At 43.0% G+C, this 17,924-nt stretch overlaps 4 protein-coding genes across 8 annotated transcripts in view; 2 read left to right on the forward strand and 2 right to left on the reverse strand.

Moving 5' to 3' along the window:
* The first annotated feature begins 245 nt into the window (after nt 1–245).
* Nucleotides 246–2,778, forward strand: cfap298 (cilia and flagella associated protein 298). Of its 2 annotated transcripts, XM_017417939.3 has the most exons (8): nt 246–397; nt 589–784; nt 1,045–1,212; nt 1,489–1,556; nt 1,649–1,807; nt 1,934–2,065; nt 2,176–2,271; nt 2,355–2,778. In XM_017417939.3, exons 2-8 carry the CDS (start codon nt 646–648, stop codon nt 2,463–2,465), a joined length of 873 nt encoding a protein of 290 aa, XP_017273428.1. In that variant the 5' UTR covers nt 246–397; nt 589–645; the 3' UTR covers nt 2,466–2,778. The 2 variants fall into 2 exon arrangements, with proteins under 2 accessions (XP_017273428.1, XP_024862137.1); XM_025006369.2 differs by lacking the exons at nt 246–397; nt 589–784; nt 1,489–1,556 and having other exon boundaries at nt 1,135–1,212.
* Nucleotides 2,779–3,604: 826 nt separating this feature from the next.
* eva1c (eva-1 homolog C (C. elegans)) lies at nt 3,605–9,427 on the reverse strand. 4 transcript variants are annotated; one of them, XM_037979110.1, is made up of 8 exons: nt 8,907–9,427; nt 7,261–7,457; nt 6,867–6,981; nt 6,606–6,758; nt 4,921–5,130; nt 4,372–4,443; nt 4,184–4,288; nt 3,605–4,099 (listed from the first exon to the last, which is right to left on the reverse strand). In XM_037979110.1, the coding sequence occupies exons 1-8, from the start codon at nt 9,019–9,021 to the stop codon at nt 3,717–3,719; spliced, it is 1,350 nt and encodes a 449-aa protein (XP_037835038.1). In that variant the 5' UTR covers nt 9,022–9,427; the 3' UTR covers nt 3,605–3,716. The 4 variants fall into 4 exon arrangements, with proteins under 4 accessions (XP_037835038.1, XP_024862136.1, XP_017273426.1 ...); XM_025006368.2 differs by having other exon boundaries at nt 6,858–6,981; nt 8,907–9,424; XM_017417937.3 differs by having other exon boundaries at nt 4,921–5,064; nt 6,858–6,981; nt 8,907–9,420.
* Nucleotides 9,428–10,547: 1,120 nt separating this feature from the next.
* haus1 (HAUS augmin-like complex, subunit 1) lies at nt 10,548–13,395 on the reverse strand. The gene is made up of 9 exons (XM_017418033.3): nt 13,259–13,395; nt 12,999–13,173; nt 12,391–12,526; nt 12,186–12,320; nt 11,961–12,084; nt 11,117–11,182; nt 10,940–11,011; nt 10,745–10,792; nt 10,548–10,656 (listed from the first exon to the last, which is right to left on the reverse strand). The coding sequence occupies exons 1-9, from the start codon at nt 13,277–13,279 to the stop codon at nt 10,612–10,614; spliced, it is 822 nt and encodes a 273-aa protein (XP_017273522.1). The 5' UTR covers nt 13,280–13,395; the 3' UTR covers nt 10,548–10,611.
* Nucleotides 13,396–14,850: 1,455 nt separating this feature from the next.
* The window catches only part of mis18a (MIS18 kinetochore protein A), an 8,008-nt gene continuing 4,934 nt past the window's right edge, over nt 14,851–17,924 (forward strand). The window contains exons 1-4 of the mRNA XM_017417987.2: nt 14,851–15,198; nt 15,727–15,793; nt 16,087–16,209; nt 17,463–17,565. Of these exons, the coding sequence (XP_017273476.1) occupies nt 14,973–15,198; nt 15,727–15,793; nt 16,087–16,209; nt 17,463–17,565 (519 nt within the window). The 5' untranslated portion in view covers nt 14,851–14,972. The remainder of the gene's footprint in view (nt 15,199–15,726; nt 15,794–16,086; nt 16,210–17,462; nt 17,566–17,924) is intronic.

Consider the following 17,924-nt stretch of genomic DNA (forward strand, 5'->3'; position numbering starts at 1 on the left):
CTAATTGGGTCACCCGGATTCCACAAATTCCCCCAGAAAACTCCTAAAAGAGAGCTATAGGTCAGTAAATCCCATCCGAAATTACCTTTCATTTATTAAAAATTAATGAAAAACTAAAGTGGCATAAATAAATTTTAAACTAAGTCAGATATGTTTTTGAAATAATATAAATAAAATCGACTGGTGAAGTTGTTTACGTCACCTTTGACAGTTTGCTGTTATGCCGTTTTTCCGCCCTTAGAGGGCAGTAAAGTCCGAACAAGGCGATAGGAGTCGTTCAAAAACGTGTAGAAGAAGCTGAATCTCACGTCCTGTAGAAGTGATGGCAGCGGTTAGAAGCAGAATAAAAATCCAACTTTAGTAGCGAAAGAACCTCACTGCTAGTTTAGCTGCACAGGTAAGTGTTGCTAATCGTTTTTATTGTAGATAGGTTGATTACGCTGTGTAATAGCAGGAGCCCGTTTATGCTAAACGTTAGCTAAGCTAGCAAGTGGCGTTTTCTTCCTGGAAGCGCGGTGCTCCTCCGTTGCCATGGTTACTCTGTTTACCTCAAGACACCGGCTGGGCTAAAGCCTTTTTTTGTCCCAGGTTTGTCAGGGAAAGTGTCCGTCCCGTTTCTTTCAAGCGGTAAAGCCGGTGGAGATCATGGTGCAGCTGCATGTGAAGCGCGGAGATGAGAGCCAGTTTCTGTTCAACACCACGACTGACTCCCCTCTGGAGACGGTGACCCAACAGATCACTGCCATTTACAACGGGAGGCTCAAAGTGGACAGAATATGTTCAGGTGAAAACTTACCTTCACTGGTGCTCACCATTTAAATCCAACCACATTCATTACAGTGTTAGAAATATGTGTGAACACATACAAGCAGCATAGTTAAGTTATTAAAGTCACAATAGAAGGTAAATCCTCAACAATAGGTATTACTTCTTTTTTTTGTTTGCTTCACTGTCGTAATGTGTTGCCTGCGATATCTTTCAGAGCTCAATACTGTCCAATACTGACACAGATGTGTTTGTTCTTTTGTGTGTTTTTATCCGCAGAGATCCCAGAGCTGGCAGATCATGGCGTGGCACTTCCCCCCAACATGCAGGGGCTGACAGAGGATCAGATTGTGGAGCTGAAACTGAAGGATGAGTGGGAAGACATGTGCATTCCCAGCGGAGGGCCAGTCTTTAGAAAGGATGAGATTGGAAGGAGGAATGGACATGGTAAAAGTTTACCTCTTTAGTTTTATTGACTAGGAATGAAAGCAAACAGCCGTGGCCGTGCTTTTAAATATAGTGACATTTTGCTTGGAACTGCAGTGTTTGACACTTTGCCCTTTGATACACAAAGTGGGGATGCCGCAACTGACAGTGCATTTGTGCTTTGGATGTATTCTCTTAAAAGCCTTGCATGAACTTGTCCAGTGTCCTTCTGTTTGTTTGCACAAATGTATTCTGAAATGGCGTTTTTATTCAAACAAAGTCTCTCCCTTATAAAAGCTCCTAATGATAAAATGAAGAAGGTGTTGATGAGGACGGTGGAGGAGGCAAAGGCACTCATCTCCAAGGTAAAAACAAAAAATAGTCCATCATCTCCTGTTTTATTTGTCATAGTGAGGGCAACAAACAAATCACATTTGTGGTTCTCCTAATTTTGCAGAAACAGGTTCAAGCTAATGTTTGTGTCACCGTGGAAATGGTAAAGGAAGCACTGGATCAGCTGAGGGGCGCGGTCATGATTGTGTACCCCATGGGACTTCCTCCTCATGACCCTATAAGGGCAGAGTTTGACAACCAGGAAGATCTTTCGGGGACGCAGGTGAAGCAGCTGATCCATTTACAGTTGAAGATATATTGCCGTCCATTACATTTTTCTCTTTAAATTTTTTTTTTTTTCCTTCTACACCCTCTGTGTCTGCCCTCTCGATCTGTCTCCGCACCTCAGGCGTCTCTCCAGGTGATCTCCGAGGATGAATGCCAGCTGTGGTGGGCTGGTAAAGAGATGCAGAGAGGCAAAAAGCTGCAGGACTACATTGGCAGAAATGAAAAGACAAAGCTTGTGGTCAAAATTCAAAAGGTAAGAGACATCTGGGTCAGACCGCAGAGCTTTTGCAACTTATGACAGCCCCCCCCAAAAAAAAAAAAAAAAAAACCTTTTACGTTGCTTGTTGTTGTTAATTGTTTCAGAAAGGACAGGGGGCACCAGCGAGAGAGCCTCTGGTCACCGATGAGCAGCAGAAACAGATGATGCTGCAGCACTACAGAAGGCAGGAAGAACTTAAGGTGAGGACAGGTGAAGCCAAATCGTGCGGCTCGTGGAACTGTACGGCATATGCAGCCTAACTTTGTTCTTACGTCCTTTTCAGAAACTGGAGGAGGCAGACGACGACAGCTACCTGGACTCAGAGTGGTCGGACAGACAGGCCCTCAAACGACAGTTTCAGGGACTTACTAATATCAAATGGGGGCCACGATAACCATCAAAACTACTTTCTGCACATCCGCTAGAGAACTATGTGAACAGCTCCGAATGCAGCTGGCCAAGATGCCTTAATGCAGACATCTGTGTTTTACTTGGAGTCTTCCAGAGGTTTTAATTTGTCTTTTTGACACATTTCTATAGCTTGACTCGAACATTTGAAGGTAATATCTCGGCTCATTGCAGTATTGGTTCTGAAGTAACTGCTGTTCTGATGAATCCAGTTCACCTTGATGTGATGTTGTGCTTTAAAATCTGTTATATTTCGTGTTAAAAGAAGAGTAAAGAATTGTTTCCAATGTGATCAGTGTTGCAAATGAAGAAAGGTTTACACCCGTTCGAGTACAGCAACAAGGATGACACACCTTTCCTCTCTTTGTCTCATAATAGTGGCACACACACCGCTTACAGTCACTGCAGCTCAGGGGCAGGAAGTGGCAAACTGAGCTCTAACTGTTTATCTCTCGGCCTTAATAAGGGCAAACTTGTTCCCTCGCTGATCGAAAGAGGCCAGTTTTAAAAGGAACACTGCATAAAACTTGGGCCTGTGGGGTAAAGTAGTCAGTCTGAACTGCCAGTAATCTAGTTCTGCTGTAGACAAATAAACTAAATGACAGCACATGTTGATCCAAAAACATTTACATTTATCATTCAGCATTATTGGTGTGGTCTCAGACAAACAGTGCCATGCAGTGTGCATGAATGCCATCAAGAATTACTATCAATTTTTTTAAATAAGCTCCACGTTTTGTTTTGTTTTTTCTGTCAGCCCCGAGAATCTGTTATGTAAAAAGGTAGTCACTGCAATGTCACGAAAGAAAAATCATAAACAAAATCTGCACAGTTTGAGCTTAATATGCTAAACGCCGCTCTCCCTTTACGTGTTTAAATGAGCGATGCAGCTGCAGTGAGACTGAATGATAATGAATCAGTGCAATAAGCTGCAGAAATGGTGAAGGAGCAGCTTCATGAGTTCTATCCAGTGATTTGAATCTTTTTGTAACAGTAACAAAATCTCAGCTTTTTTTGCTGGTAAAGGTGAGTAAATATAGCGTTTAAATATGTATGAGTGGCCTTTCTGCAGCACAAACCTCGTCGACTCCAGTATTGCAGAACAATATCACATTCTTCTGTTGCGAAAATGGCAAAACTGCTCCGCTTTATGATATTTTTTTTTTTTTAAAAAGTGTCTTTGGTTGGGAGTCATTGCCAAAGATCTCATGTACGGCATCTGCAGAGGGTCATTTTATCAACAGGGGGTGCCGTTCAGATAAGAGTTCATCCAGATTTCCTGGATGATCATGTCTCTCCGCTCGATCCGCTCTGCCAGTTCTGCTGCCTCGCTCACGTAAGTCACCTCGTCCCAGCCGTATTCCGCCTTCCTCTCTGCAGCTGAGAGTAACGAGCTCTCTGTTCCCTCATCGTCATCATCGCCCTCTGTTTCCTCCTCCTCGTCCTCATCGTCATCGTCGTCATCCCGCTCCTGACAGCGGAGCGCCTGGCTGCCTGACTTGGCAGAGAGTCCCTGATCTCTCCCTCGGCAGGTCACTCGGATGGACAGAGCCAGCAGGGTGAAGAGGAGGCCGACGCACACGCTGGAGGTGAACAGCAGTGCTGCCATTTCTGGGTGCTCTTGGGGAGGGGCGAGAGGAGATTTCAGATTTTCTACATGATTGTGACGTGAATTCCCAGCTGCAGCATGAGGGGAACATTTACCTCGGATGTAGACGTAGGCCAGGAGGGAGTTGCTCACCACGGCCCCTGAGCTTTTTGGCCTGCCTGACCCTTTGACAGAAGGCTCGTCCACATCTGCCGGAGAAGCTGATGGGAAGATTACAAAGCACAATAAGATGAGAGCAAAAAAAATAAATAAATGATTGCAGCAAATATAAGAATCGCATGACCTTTTTCTGTGGTAGGAAATGAGGTGGTGTCTATTATCTTGGGGTCTGCCTCCTTCAGTAATGTCTGTGGTACTGTTAGAAGGAAAACAGAGGAGATTTTGCATTATTGCTGTGAACCGGCTGTAACAGTATCTGTGAGGGAGCTAAAACGTTAGCGCACGTTGTTGTGCTATTAATAGGCCCAACAATGATGGAAAGAGGAATTCACTCAGTGCCCCGGCTTCAAATTCTGATACATCAACAGTGCAGATGTGGCTGTCTCATAAAGTCTACCAGGATGTCAACTGGAGTACGCTGTTTTCCTGCTGCTTTTGTGTGTGTGTGTGTGTGTGTGTGAGATAAAATCAGCTGATAGCTGGGACCAGCAGATAAGACCTCACTGTGGGAAGCTTTAAATGCTCACTAAAGGAACCGTAACATAACGAGCGAGGCCACAACAAAACAAGCATGACCTCATGTACTTTAACCCCCACCCACCCTCTAAAATGTCATGCTACCGGCTTGTAATTCCATTATGTGAACAAGGAAGCAGAAAGAAAAGGGTCCTACCACAGGAATACAGCACAGTGAGGTACTTCCTGGTTCCTGGAAAGCAGGGGTCCCGAAAGGTCTGGTTGCCGACAGCAACGACGCACTTCTGTTTGCTGTAGCAGGACTTGGACACCAAGTGCACCGCCTCGTGGTTCAGACACTCTGAAGGGAGCACCGAAGACAAAGTCAAGGGCCGCTGTTGAGACGCTTCTTCGTTCGCTGAAACAGCTAAACCAGTAATGCTGAGTCAGCGTTCACGCCGTTGTTTTCCTGTTTAGAGCGTCATCTTTACATATATTTCGTGCTATTTTCACCATTCTTGTCACCAAAACATTTGGCTTAATTGGGAACAAAGTGCCGTGACTTTTAATCTTTGTAACTGTTCTGCTTTTTGAATCTTTTAACTTTATTTGCACCAAATATCTGGAGCCAACTCCCGAAAAAGACTGTCCCGTTTGCTGCTGCTGCTGCCTTGGATTGAAGCAAAGAATTAGTTCAGACTGTGTTTTATGTTCCTTTATCTTTTATTCCATTGATTATTATTAATTTTTAGTTCTATGAAATGTCCTTTTTTGAGTTTCCATAGTTAAAAAAACATCTTTCTGTAGGATTTTATTGTTCTTTTGAACTTTGTCACAATAATAAATCGTTAATCGTTTAGGTATTTAACTTTGAGTTGTCCTGTGGCTGAAATGGGCGATACAAATAAAGCTGCCTTATCCTTTATTTACAAAATAAATCCTCATAGAAAGGCACTGAGATCTCTTCAGTTCCTTCAAAAACACTGAAATCTGCATCAGAATACTTGCTCTATTTATGTCATCTTCTGCTCCTTCCTTTTAAGCTTTCAGCTCTTGTTTTGCTAAGTTTAGCTTTCAGCTACCATTTTGCTCATTTTTGCTTTTAGTTAGGGGTTTGCGAATTGCATACTTTCAACAAATTTCAGCAGACGTTCAGCACTCTGCCCAGTTTAATATTGCAGGCAGTTTGGTTGTAGTTTACTCCGAATGAAACTTATTTTTCTGGCAGGGATCTGATTGCATGAAGCAACCAGTGCATGCATGGTGCACTACTTTAGCTACATGAGTGTAAATTCAGTGACCTTTAGTTGTTTCACACCTCTTTCACAGACTTGTCCCACATCCCCCAGTTTTACTTCACACACCAGGAAAAACGCAGGTGAACTAAATAACTCCGATGGAATGCAGCCACAGCTTGATGTCATCATATACACCTGTCTCTACTTGCACTGTTACTGTACTGTTTTTGCTTGTTTTTCTTTGGACTTTTTTTTTTAATAATAATAATAAAAAAAGGGTCTCATTCCTTCATAAATCAACCAGATTTCTGTTTTGAGTAAACAAACACAGCTCATTGACTGCACTTCCCATGCGCCGTAGGTCTTTTTGATAACCATCGCAGGGGGAAAGTACAATTGAAAAAAAAAAGAAAAAGAATTGAAATCAATGCTGGCTGCGCTCCACTCAGCTGTGGGGCTTTCGTGTTCCTGCTTCACTATCACAGTCGCTGTGGCACGAGGCCAGCTCATGCTTGTAATCAGAGCGACTACGGGCCGCACAAAAGTTTGTGGAAATTATTGAACGCGCGTTGGGCTTTCAATGACAGTGGGGTGTTACTTCCTGTTTGGAACCAAAACTTAATAATGTTCAATCTCTTTTAGGACGAAACTCACATTAACTCACCGAATGGGGGTGGTCCGTTCAGGCGTGAGGGGCAGATGTCGGTCTGACCCAGGCTCCGGCCGTAGACGGCTGCGTAGATGTTCAGCACCTTGGGGGCCTTGCAGCGCAGGACCAGGACGTCTCCTTCACATACCACATGCTTTTTGTGTTCAGCTGGCAGAAGAAGAAGAAGAAAACAGTGAAGAGAAAGAGATGGTTGGACATAACTCCAGTTCGTGCTTGTCCTGAGAGAAAGCAACATGACGGACTCACTGGGTTTACATTTGTAATCCACGTGGAGGTATTTGGTGGTGCCGGGGCAAGGGTCCCTCCCGAACAGCAGGTGACTGACGGGGAGCTGGCAGTCTCTGTGGCTCTGACACTCTGACAGCAGCTTCTGCACGACAAACAACCCGGCGACAGTCAGGAAAAAAAAAACAAAGATGCAGCCTGCAAAGGGAAGCTCAGAGACAACCAAAACAGACGCACGAGCAACCCAAGACGAACTCCGCCCTCATAAACCCGCAGGGCACCCAAACGACATTCGCCGACCTTCTAACTTCAACAGCGGCGCATCTGCTGCTAAGCTAAACTGCACGGGCGAACACGTCTACTCCAGCGGTGCCCCAAAAGCTAAACTCATAGGAAGCACGTCAAAAAAAAAAAAAAAATGCACCTGCAGAGCAGTGAAAGCTGAACAGCTGTGGTTGCCGCGGGGTCCGGGCGGAGGGTCCCCTCTGCAGAGCCGGGCCTCGCCGCTCCCGTAGAAGGCTGACTGGATGGAGATGGTGGAGTGGCGGGGACAGTGGAGCCGCAGAGGCGCGCCGTCACAGGCGTGAGCCGAGTGGCTGGTGATGATCCTGGACAGGTAGTCTGTTGGACACGCGACAGTTTGTGAAACATCAAATCTGGGCCAACAATATGTAATACTGAGTCATTTGTGACACATCAGCCTTTGCCTGGAATTGTTAGTACGACCTTTGACCTCATAAACCTGACAAAGTTATGTTTAGGCCCATTTAGGCCAAAAACTTAAAAAAGGCAGAATGGACCTTGTTTTAACTTTCCTCCAGATTCATGAATAAAATCTTGTTTTTAATTAACTTTTGGAGCCAACCTTGTTCAAGACGGCCGCCACAGGCAACTGAGCTGAGAAAACACACAAAAAAATGGCTTCAATTCAGACTGCTTGTCCGATATTTTGATCAAACTGGGCATGGTTGTAGCTGAGAGTGAATCAGAACTCATACTGTGAGTGCTACTCATTGTGCAAGGTCTTTGCTGGAAATTTTAGGATTAGCTTTTGGTGCCAGTCCCGTTTGTCTGTTAGCGAAATATCTTATGAACCACTTGACAGAGTTTAATGAAACTTTCAGAGAGTAACCAGTGGATGTACGGTTACCACTGACTGACGTTTGGAGCCAACACATGGCCGTCACAGCTAATCATCTCAGCCAGTTTAACAGATCTCGAGCTACAGTTTGATGCGGTAGTAGCTGAGAGTCATTCCCCACACATACACTGAGCGTGACATCTCGCAAGATCGCGAAGGACGTTAATTTGAAGGAGACAATGCAGACGTTTCTCAACACAAAATGATCTCGGTTCAAAATAAAACTATGGAATGAAAGACGGCAGGTGACATGAGCCTTTCATGTTTGTTTTTTTTAGCCGTTTTAGTTCTGTATGAGGGCGCGGAGGACCTAGATTGAGACGGCTCGAGGGCCGCCTCTGGCCCTCAGGCCATCTTTTGCCTGTGTGCTTGCAGAGCAGATAGTTTCAGCCTCTTTTAGTTGGCGTCACTTGTTGCCTCCAGAACGTTAGATCAGTGGTCTCCAACCCTGGTCCTCGAGGGCCACTATCCTGCATGTTTTACTTGTTTTTCTGCTCCAACACACCTGATTCAGTGGTTAAATCACCTCTTCGTGTTCTGCAGAAGTCTGTTAATCACCCATTGATTTAAATCAGGTGTGTTGGAGCAGAGGAACAAGTAAAACATGCAGGATGGTGGCTCTCCAGGACCAGGATTGGAGACCACTGAGCTAGTTGGATCATTGTTGTAACGATGCATTAACACTCAGTGATATCGGCCGTCTTTCCTTCCTGCACGTCAAACAAAATGTTTTTGAAAGAGCAGCTTCGTGGAGCGGAGCCATCATGTTTACAGCTCTATAAATCAAGCAGCAGTTCTTCACCCAGGTTGTTATTACACCAGCCTTACTTCCTTTGAGTTGGAGAGTGGTGGTGGTGGTGGTGGTGGTGGAGGGGGGGGTCCTATCACCACCGCCACCATCATCACCATCATCATCATCATCATCTTACTTGAAAAGTCAGCGAGTCCGTTCATGCCTCTGGTCCACAGGAGGAAAGTGAGACAGAAGAGGCTGTGGCTCCAGTCCAGTCCGCGGAAAGGACGCGTCCAGCTCGTGACTCGCATCCCCTGTCTCCTGAAATCATATTAGGCAGGCTGGGTGAATTCTTTCTCCCGAGAACCCTGCCACCAAAAAAAAAACCAACAAAAAAAAAAAAAAAGAAGAAGAAGAAGAAGAAGAAGGGTGATAGGAGTCCACAACACCGGAAACGTGCTCCCTGGTAGAAGCTCAGACCAGCGGCTGCGTCCGCTGCGGGCTCAAATAGCAGCTGCGCAACAAGTTGTTCCAAAAGTGACAGAGAGGCGGATCAGTCCGGGTCCCGGTCCCGGTCCTGGTCCCGGTCCCAGCTCCAGCCGGACTCTTCATCCCCTAACAGCGCGGGTCTGTGCGTGGATCCATGTGGGAAACTGGAGGCGACCTACAGGAACAGCTGAGGGGGAATCCTGGGAGTGGGAGTGGCGCGTCAAACTATTTTAAAGAGAAACCAGGAGCAGCACGCGCTGCTGTGACGCACGAGGGCCTCTTGTTCCCCCGTGAGGTTTATGTTTCGTATTTTATCGTTTTAAAAACAAACAATTTTTTTTTGACGTTCCGTGTTTTTCTTCCTTTCCTCCAAATACAAGCCTTGCAGACGTCAGCCTGTTTGGTTTTTCTTTCATATCTTTAAGTTTGGGGTATTTTGGGAATGTGGGTGTGAACAGCAAGCCCTGTCTTCAATCTGAACTGCAATTTTACTTTTCATCTTTGTAAATGTTTTTTGTTTGTTTATGTTTTTTTAAATACAAATTTGTCCTATGTTTGTGCAGGGGCGCCACCAATCAGGGGCCAGGGGGGCAACTGCCCGCAGATAGATTTGCTGCCCCCAACAAATGAACTGATTTTTTACAGGAGGCACAGATAACACTTTGGGGTATAAAATGCCATTCTGATTTTGTTTCTTTATATAAAGTATTGATACCCTAAACACATGGTTCCTTCCACTGAAGCTGGGGGGGCCCACAGGGAAAACTGCCTGCATCCATGATCCCCCCACCCACATGGTAACGGGGTCTGCCTCCACGTCTGAGTCCAGATCAGGCCAACAGCAGACAGAGGAGGAGGTTTCCACACTCAGATCTATGGGCTGAAGATTGACAGATGGAGGGAAAGGGGAGACAGGTTGGGAGTGGCTCAACGACTCGTTTCGCGTCCCGTTATCCGTCAGGAGCCTGTGGAATTCTGCCGCCAAACTCAGACACTTCCTGCACTTTGATTTCTAGGATGTAATGTAGACATGCAGGCCAGACGGTGACGCCATTGCATTAAATATAAACAACAACAACAAAACACATCCTGAGGTTTGATTAATTAGCTATTTTTTTCACTCAAAACAAACCTAATGCATATTGGTATTTATAGAATAATCACTGTAAACAGAAACTTTACTTTAGGAAAAAAATACAGCCTAATAACCAATTCAAAAAAGCTGCCACAGCTAATTGATATTAGCCAACACAAAAATGGCTAAAACTCAGTCAATTTTACAGACATTGAGGTGAAATTTGAAAGTCTAATTTATTTGATGGTAATTTGTCAATCAACTACCCAAAGGCCACAGGAAGACAAAAACTTTATTTGTGCATTTTCAAAGGCAAGAACAGTGTCAAAACAACTCTTCATTTAAAATCCATGTTTTTCTCAAGTTTGGAATCAAGTGCGGCCTGTAATCGAGAAAGGGGAATACAATTAGTTTGACAAAATAAGAAACCGCATCTTGTCAATTATTCAATTAAACATTTAGAGACTCACAAGTTCTCTTTTTGCTTCTTCTATTTTCACTTGTGCAAGAGATGGGTTCTGTGATGGGTCAGAGGGGGGGTGGGGGGCACATTTTATAGCTCAGCAAAAGTCAATTCAAAGGCAAATACATGGATCTTTCAAAAGATAGGACAGGAAATGTGATGAGACTTTCTTGAAATGAGAAAAGCTACAAAGCCATCTTACGGGACTTAGATCCATGTAAGGCTCCAGTTTCTTCTTCAGGGGGATTATTTCGCTTTTCAGCGCGCCGACTTCCTGCAGGGAGAAGAATAAGATGACACGTTTGAAACCCCGACAGCAGATGTGAGGCTTTTGTTTCCATGGCGATGACAGGGATGCAAAAAAAAAAGGCCGAAATACCTCAGAGAGCTGCACAATGGCCTGGTGGGTAACAGACTTGTCCATCTTCCTGGACACGAGCTGAGCCTGTGCGCAGAAGAAACACGAGCAAGAACGTGACATTCAGAGCTTCTGGTTCTAAACTAAATGGGTTTATTGGGAAAAAAAAGGTGTGAATTGCATATATATATATATATAAACTTTAAGTCAACTTTCAGGAGTAAAGTCAAGAAAATCACAGCAATAAATCAGACATGATGATGAATTCTTCTAACCTGAAACACCTTAATGTTATGTATTCTTTGTTAATTTTGGTGTTTGTGTGTGTGTGTGTGTGTGTGTGTGTGTGTGTGTGTGTGGTGGCGTGGGGGTGGAGAGTTTGGCAGAACGGGTGACTCCACCTGTCAGAATCTGTCACCCTTCAACCTGTGTCTCCTCTGAAACTAAGTGAGTAACAAATCATAATCTGGGTGATATTTGTAATTGAAACTCCCGATGGTTATAAAATTCTGTCCTTTGTTGAAGCACTGAGTACTGGAGTGTACTGGCCCACTCTGAGCACTGACCACTAATATTCGTTAAAACTGACTGGCTGCGATTTTATTCATGTTATATGCAGTCATAATCTAGCTTTTCCTTTGCAGTTTCTTCAGTTAAAGACTCCAATAGAATCACAGTCAATAATAGTTCTGTTTTTTGTTTTTTTTTACAGGTACAGGAATTTACGAGCTATATTTGGGCTCCAAGTACAGCTCTGTAAGGATTCTGAAGCTCTGGCTGTTTTCTATAGTCGCCCAAACCACCTCTAACATCACCCACTATAACCACGATCGGTCACCGAAACAGGTCGAACACCACAACATACCTCCGACCTCTCCCGACTGTTACTGAGCTCTCTGGCTTTTGCCGTCACAAAATCCATGTTGAGCATCCTCTCCTCTGCTTTGGCGCTCTCCACTGTTTGAGACTTGGCTGTTTTCTCGACATCTCTGACAGTGAAGAACATTTAACACACGTGAACTGGCTAAGTTTTCGTTTCTGTTGCTAAAAGGTTATGGCACATGGAGCTATGTCACGGCTATGTTCTTACTCCTGTAAGGTTCCCCGCAGCACCAGGGTAGCACCAAGCCGCTTTCTGAGGGCCCTGAGTTCTCTCTCGAGTTGTCTGTTTGACTTTTCAGCTTCCAGACGTTCACTGGTGAGGCTGTTGACTGCTGGCATAAAACTAGAAGAGAACAAATACATGCTTTGTGACAAACCTCAGGCAAGAAAGAAGCAGAATAAGATTAGCATACCTGCCCAGTGATGTGTCTCTCGCTCCCAGCACCATAGCGTTGTCCACCAAAGCAGACACGTAGTCCGCAGCCGGTCTGGACAAACCCGTGCAGGACAGGCCGACTCCTTGCAGAAGGACCTCCTGAAGATGAGCAGCTGGGTGAACAAACGGCAGCTGGGTTATCTGAAATGCTGGCATCACGATGTGGTGCAAAAAAAAGTGAATTTGAATAGAAACGATGGAATGAATGAAGCACTGCTGTGTCACAAAACAGATAATTTAGCAAAAATTATCCCCCTCTTTCCCCCTCTTTAACCTGACTGATTTCCTCATTTAAAAAAAAGCACAATATGCTGTCCTGGTCAGGTTCAAAGACTGGTCAGAAAACAAGTGAAAAAGAAGCCAACATTCAAAGAAAAGCAGAGCTATTGATGGAGACCCCTTTGAAAAATGCCAAGAAAGTCCTGCTAGTTAGAGGAGAAGTATAAAGAATTTAGGGATGGTTTAAAACTTTTGCCTCAGTCAAGCTCTTTACAACCTTCTGCCTGTGTTTGCATCAATAATCCAGTTGAAGCCACATACATCTGTGCATCATTTCCTCCACCTTCTTGTCGGTTTATCACTCACCATCAGCCTGATACTCTGATGTTTTCTGCTTCAAGTCCCCAATGAGGTGAGCAGTGTCACTGCAGCGGGCTTCACTGGACTGTGCCAGCTGATACAGTATGTCCACTGTCCTCGTACTGACCTCAAACTGTGGCACTGGCTGGTCTCCAAACACTGCGCCCAGCCAGCTGTTTACCTGTGGGAGAAAAAAAAATACAATTTAAAAAAACTAAATACAACCGCAGCCTGTTCATTTATATTCGCGCGACTCTGAACCTTACCTTCTTTATCTTTTCACACATTATCACAAAAAAAGGCAGCAACAGTCTGAACACTAGCAGCCAGAAACGTTTTTGGGGCGTCTCAGAGAGTTACAAACAACCGTCTTCGCGCGCCCTGTTAAATAGTTCTCACAACTTCCGGATTGCGAGCCAATCAGAAGACAGAGCAACTAAACCGGCTATGTTTGCGAGATGGTGCGAAAAGCCATAATTTTTTTGGAATTAAAAATAAACACAAAACTGGCTTTTATATTCATAATAATAAAAAGAAACGACGTAGTTAGTGTATTTAAAAGAAATACAACAACAAAAAAAATAGAAAGAAAAAAGTTCATCCGGTTCACGTTTCCTGTAGCTCACAAAGATAAAGATTCAGTTAAGATAGTTCACTCTTAGATCCCTGCGTCACCACAGACAAAAAAAATTAAATGCTATATTTTATAATAATACATTAACAGTTTTTTGTGCCAACGACTTGAACATAATGGCAAATGCATGGAATAAGTGGTAAACAAATCACTGAATGTTTTGTTGAATAAAAAAATATTTTTCTTTATCTTCTGGTTTTATGTATTTCTTTTAGATTGATGTAAATAATGAAACACTACATGTTAGAAAACAATAGTACACTGGAAGCGAAACCTAGACTTGCAAACACTAAGTGATGTTGTTTTTGGTTTTCCAGCAGTGTTTTTTTTTTCACTGTTTTTGACCATTTTGTGTCTTTTTTTAGTAGTAAAAATGTTCTTACATTTGCTGCCTCTCTGGTGATCATAACTGAAAAAAATCTAAATAATAATAATTATAATCTCTTGCCAATTCTGTATATCCCAAAAAAGTCACTTATTTGGGGATATTTTGCGCTTGAACATTTCGGTCATTTTGCAGATATTTGCAGACACTTTGTACCGCTTTGTGACAAGTTTCTATCTCTTAATAGTTTGTTTTGCATTTAATTTTGGTCATTATACACATGTTTTAAGATTCTCTGTGTGTGTTTACATAAAAATACACTTTATTTGCTTAATTTCCAAACATCCTAACTTAAAACAATATACTTTTGCTTCTCGCATTACTTAGACACAAGTATATACAAACAGTTCTGGGGGAAAAAAAGCAACAATAAATTCAGTTTTTATGATGTCTCATTAATTGAGATCTTTTTAAAATCCTAGTCTAGTTTATGTTCACTTTCATTTTATCCTAGTTTGGTTTTCCTCAGCTTATTTTTATTTTTAGTTTATTTTGTTTTAGATAAGTTTTACTCTGTATTTTTATGTAACTTTAAATTGGGTGTGTGTTTTCATGGCTTCTGTTCGGCTGAGGTTTTTAAACTCTAGTTTAGTTTATGTTATATTGTAGTTTGGTTCTCCTCAATTTATCTTTGGTTTATCTTTGGTACGACTTAGTCTTATTTAGTGTCTCATGTTTTAGTGTCTATGCTTAGCTCTATACTTTCGATATCGCTGTGTGTGTTTTATGACTCTGTATTTTTATGTTTGCATGTTGTACAGCACTTTGTACTGGCCTGTTGTTGAAAAGTGCTATATAAATAAATTTGACTTGACTTAAAACCGACGGTAAGACGAAAGCGGAAGTACTCGGAAGTGATCATCTTGCCTCCGTCGGCCGCTTCGATCCACCCGCTCAAGTTTGAAAACACACTCTCTCTCAGACTTGCTTGTTTGGAAGGAGCCCTCGGAAGAAAGCACAAATGGCCACGGAGGTCAAGTCGACCCGTCGAAAATGTATAAACGAGACGTTTGAATCAACCAGCGTGGACTCCAGCACGGTGGAAGCGAAACTGCTCGGCCGAACCTTAGACGAAGAAGAGGAGGACGAACCCGTGGTCTTCTTCTGCGGGAAGTGCAGACTACCTGTCGGGGATTCGTTGTCCTGGGATGGAGCTGAAACCGGACAGAACCAAATCAGACTGAAGCGTGAGTGTGGGATTCAAATACGTTTAGCTGCAGCTGTGACTCCATCAGTCACCTAAATTATGAAAAAAACCAAACCCAGCTAGGTCACAACACATGTCAAAGCGTGGGTCCACTCATGCCACTGCAATACTGGATAGTCAATAAAATTTAAAGCATTTAGGACTAGATGATTGAGACATTTATACAAGATGACATCTGCTAACTTCAGGATTAAGTAAATCAGGCTAGCTGCACAGCATGAACCTCCCCAGCTTTTATTGTGAAGCTGAATCAAAGATAAATTAACTTCATTAATTCCCTATTTTGGTTTTGGGAAAGAGCCACCAGGACACACAAAAACTAACTTTCTGTCCAAACTAGTTAGTAACAGCTACAAAACTGTTACCAGAGCACCACCAAGCATGCCCCAGAGTCATCCCAGTTCACTTGCACTACCTTTGTTAATATTATTATTATTATTCTTTTGAACCCAGTTTAAGCTGATCTGCAGCGATGAACCACACGGTGTTTGTCTCGTTTCTGTCCCAGGGGTGACGGACAACGTCCTGATCGGAAAAGAAACTCGTCTGCTCGAAGTGGGCAAACAGTCTCATTGGTAAGAAGTCACGTCACCAACACAACAGCGTTAACGGATCTTCTGCTCATCCAGTTTTAAATTCAATTTAAAAGTTAAGGGAAGGCTTTATAGCTTCTATACTCGGCCCAACCTGAGTCCTGTCAGGCTAATAGACGACGGTGGAATATGACGAGAACTTCCATTATAACTCTGTTCATGTTGTGCCAATAAGTCCACCATTGGCCATGACCGACCATAGATGAGCTTACCGGCATGATGTTGTGTTTTCTGGTTCGTTTTTAGAATAAACCTTGTGGCTTTTCACTCCGCAGTCTGATCAAGGACCTGATCTGTCGAGGTTGCGACTCCGTGCTCGGCATGATTTACAAGTCCACTCCAAGGAACATGGACAACAAGAGGTTTACTTTCTGCCTCAGTGTGGCCGCTATCGACAGGTACTTTTATTACTCAAAGAGGTTTTTTTAAATGCTTGCACTGTACGTACGTGCTGGTGCTCTGCTACAAAAGGCCTGAGTGGTCTGATCCGTTTTAGTGAAACCAAACACGACCGTGGAGCTGTAGGTGGGAACTGTTCGAATTATTTCATCATACTATTTGTCAGATTATAATCCTATGATCGTAAAATATGGAGGTGTGTGTGTGGTGGAGGAGTTTTTTTGTTTGTTTGTTTTCTCTTGTGCTTAAAAACCAATAATATATATTTTTCTTAGTTTTAATTTATTAATCGCAGCATGATCTCAGAGTCCGGTTGGAAAAAAACAAAACATCCATTGTGTGTGGAAAAAAACCCCCTCTTTCACTGAAGTTTAACAGTGAAAGAGAATTTTAAGAGTAATTTATAGTTTTGTTGTTAAAAAAAAAAGTTATAACCACATGAAAAGTGAAAAGTAGAAATTAAAAGCAAAATGCAAAGCAACAATCATTTTTTAAAAATATATATATATATCCTAAAAACCAACTACTTGCATTTCCAAACAATATGTATAGTTCAGTCATAAATTTCTGTTTATGTGTGTGTTTTTTTGTTTGTTAACAAAATATCTCAGGAATCACTGGATAGATATTAATGAATCTCTCAGAAAGTGTCATTAAACTGACATCTGCAGCTAATCAGCCTTAGCAAACACACAAATAGCTACAACTCAGTCATTTTTACAGCTGTTGAGCTGCAGTTTGGTGTGGTAGTAGCTGAGAGTCATCTCCATCGTTTACTTCGAGCACTGAAAGATTAGTGCATCATCTTAGTTTCAGTATTTGGTGTGCAAGCTGGCGGGCGGAATGCATTCCTCTCAGGAACGCTCCTCTGGAATGAATCTTTATTTTTGCTTTTGATAAAAAAATGAGGCAAAGAATTTATTTGATTTGAAATCATTGCTTTTTATTCAGTTCCTTTGCAGTTTAAACACGAACTGTAGAATGACTGCATAAAAATGATTCTGTCATCTTCACTCATTATGTCATTAAGCCAGATTATATATGCTTCGAAATGCACTGGGGTGAGATATAGACGGTGACTTGTATAAAACAAATTAAACAGTCGGAGCAAACCAGAAAAACCTGGGAAAGACATAATGGATTTACCAGAAATCATATTTGTTTTAAGGAAACCGCCTCGCCTTCTGTGTATTTAAACAGTGTTCACTTTACCAGTTTTCTTGGTACAGTCAGTGTTGTTGTTTTTTTCCAGCTATGTGCTCGGCTCGGCGAGCCAGATGTTGGCAGCAGAGGTCTCCAAAGAGCAGCCCGTCACGCTGGAGTACAGGGGCATTGTTGAACAGCAGCTGTCGGAGGTAATATTACTGCTGCCACTTTCCTTTGTCTGCCTCCTCTGAGGTGGTCTCGCCAGGAGGTGAAATGCTGTCAAACCAAGCCGAGCAGATCGTTTCCCGTTAAACCCAGTTTTAAACTCCAGCATTTGGTTTGGTCTTTATCTGTTAATCTTAGTCCTGTATCTGTGATGAGCAGCTCAGTCTTTAATGATGCTCTTGTTATTCAGGAGTTAGAGTTAGGATAAAACTGATCTGAGTCGTCCTGCTCTGGGTGGTGTTGTTGTGTTGCTCACAGGGCTTTCTAAGTGCACAGGTTGCACCAGAGTCAGGGATGACATCAGCTCGGTTCTGGTAAACCCATGCTGCTGTGGCGGGCAGAC

The sequence above is a fragment of the Kryptolebias marmoratus genome, linkage group LG13 (assembly GCF_001649575.2).
Source record: "Kryptolebias marmoratus isolate JLee-2015 linkage group LG13, ASM164957v2, whole genome shotgun sequence".
Taxonomy (NCBI): Eukaryota; Metazoa; Chordata; class Actinopteri; order Cyprinodontiformes; family Rivulidae; genus Kryptolebias; species Kryptolebias marmoratus.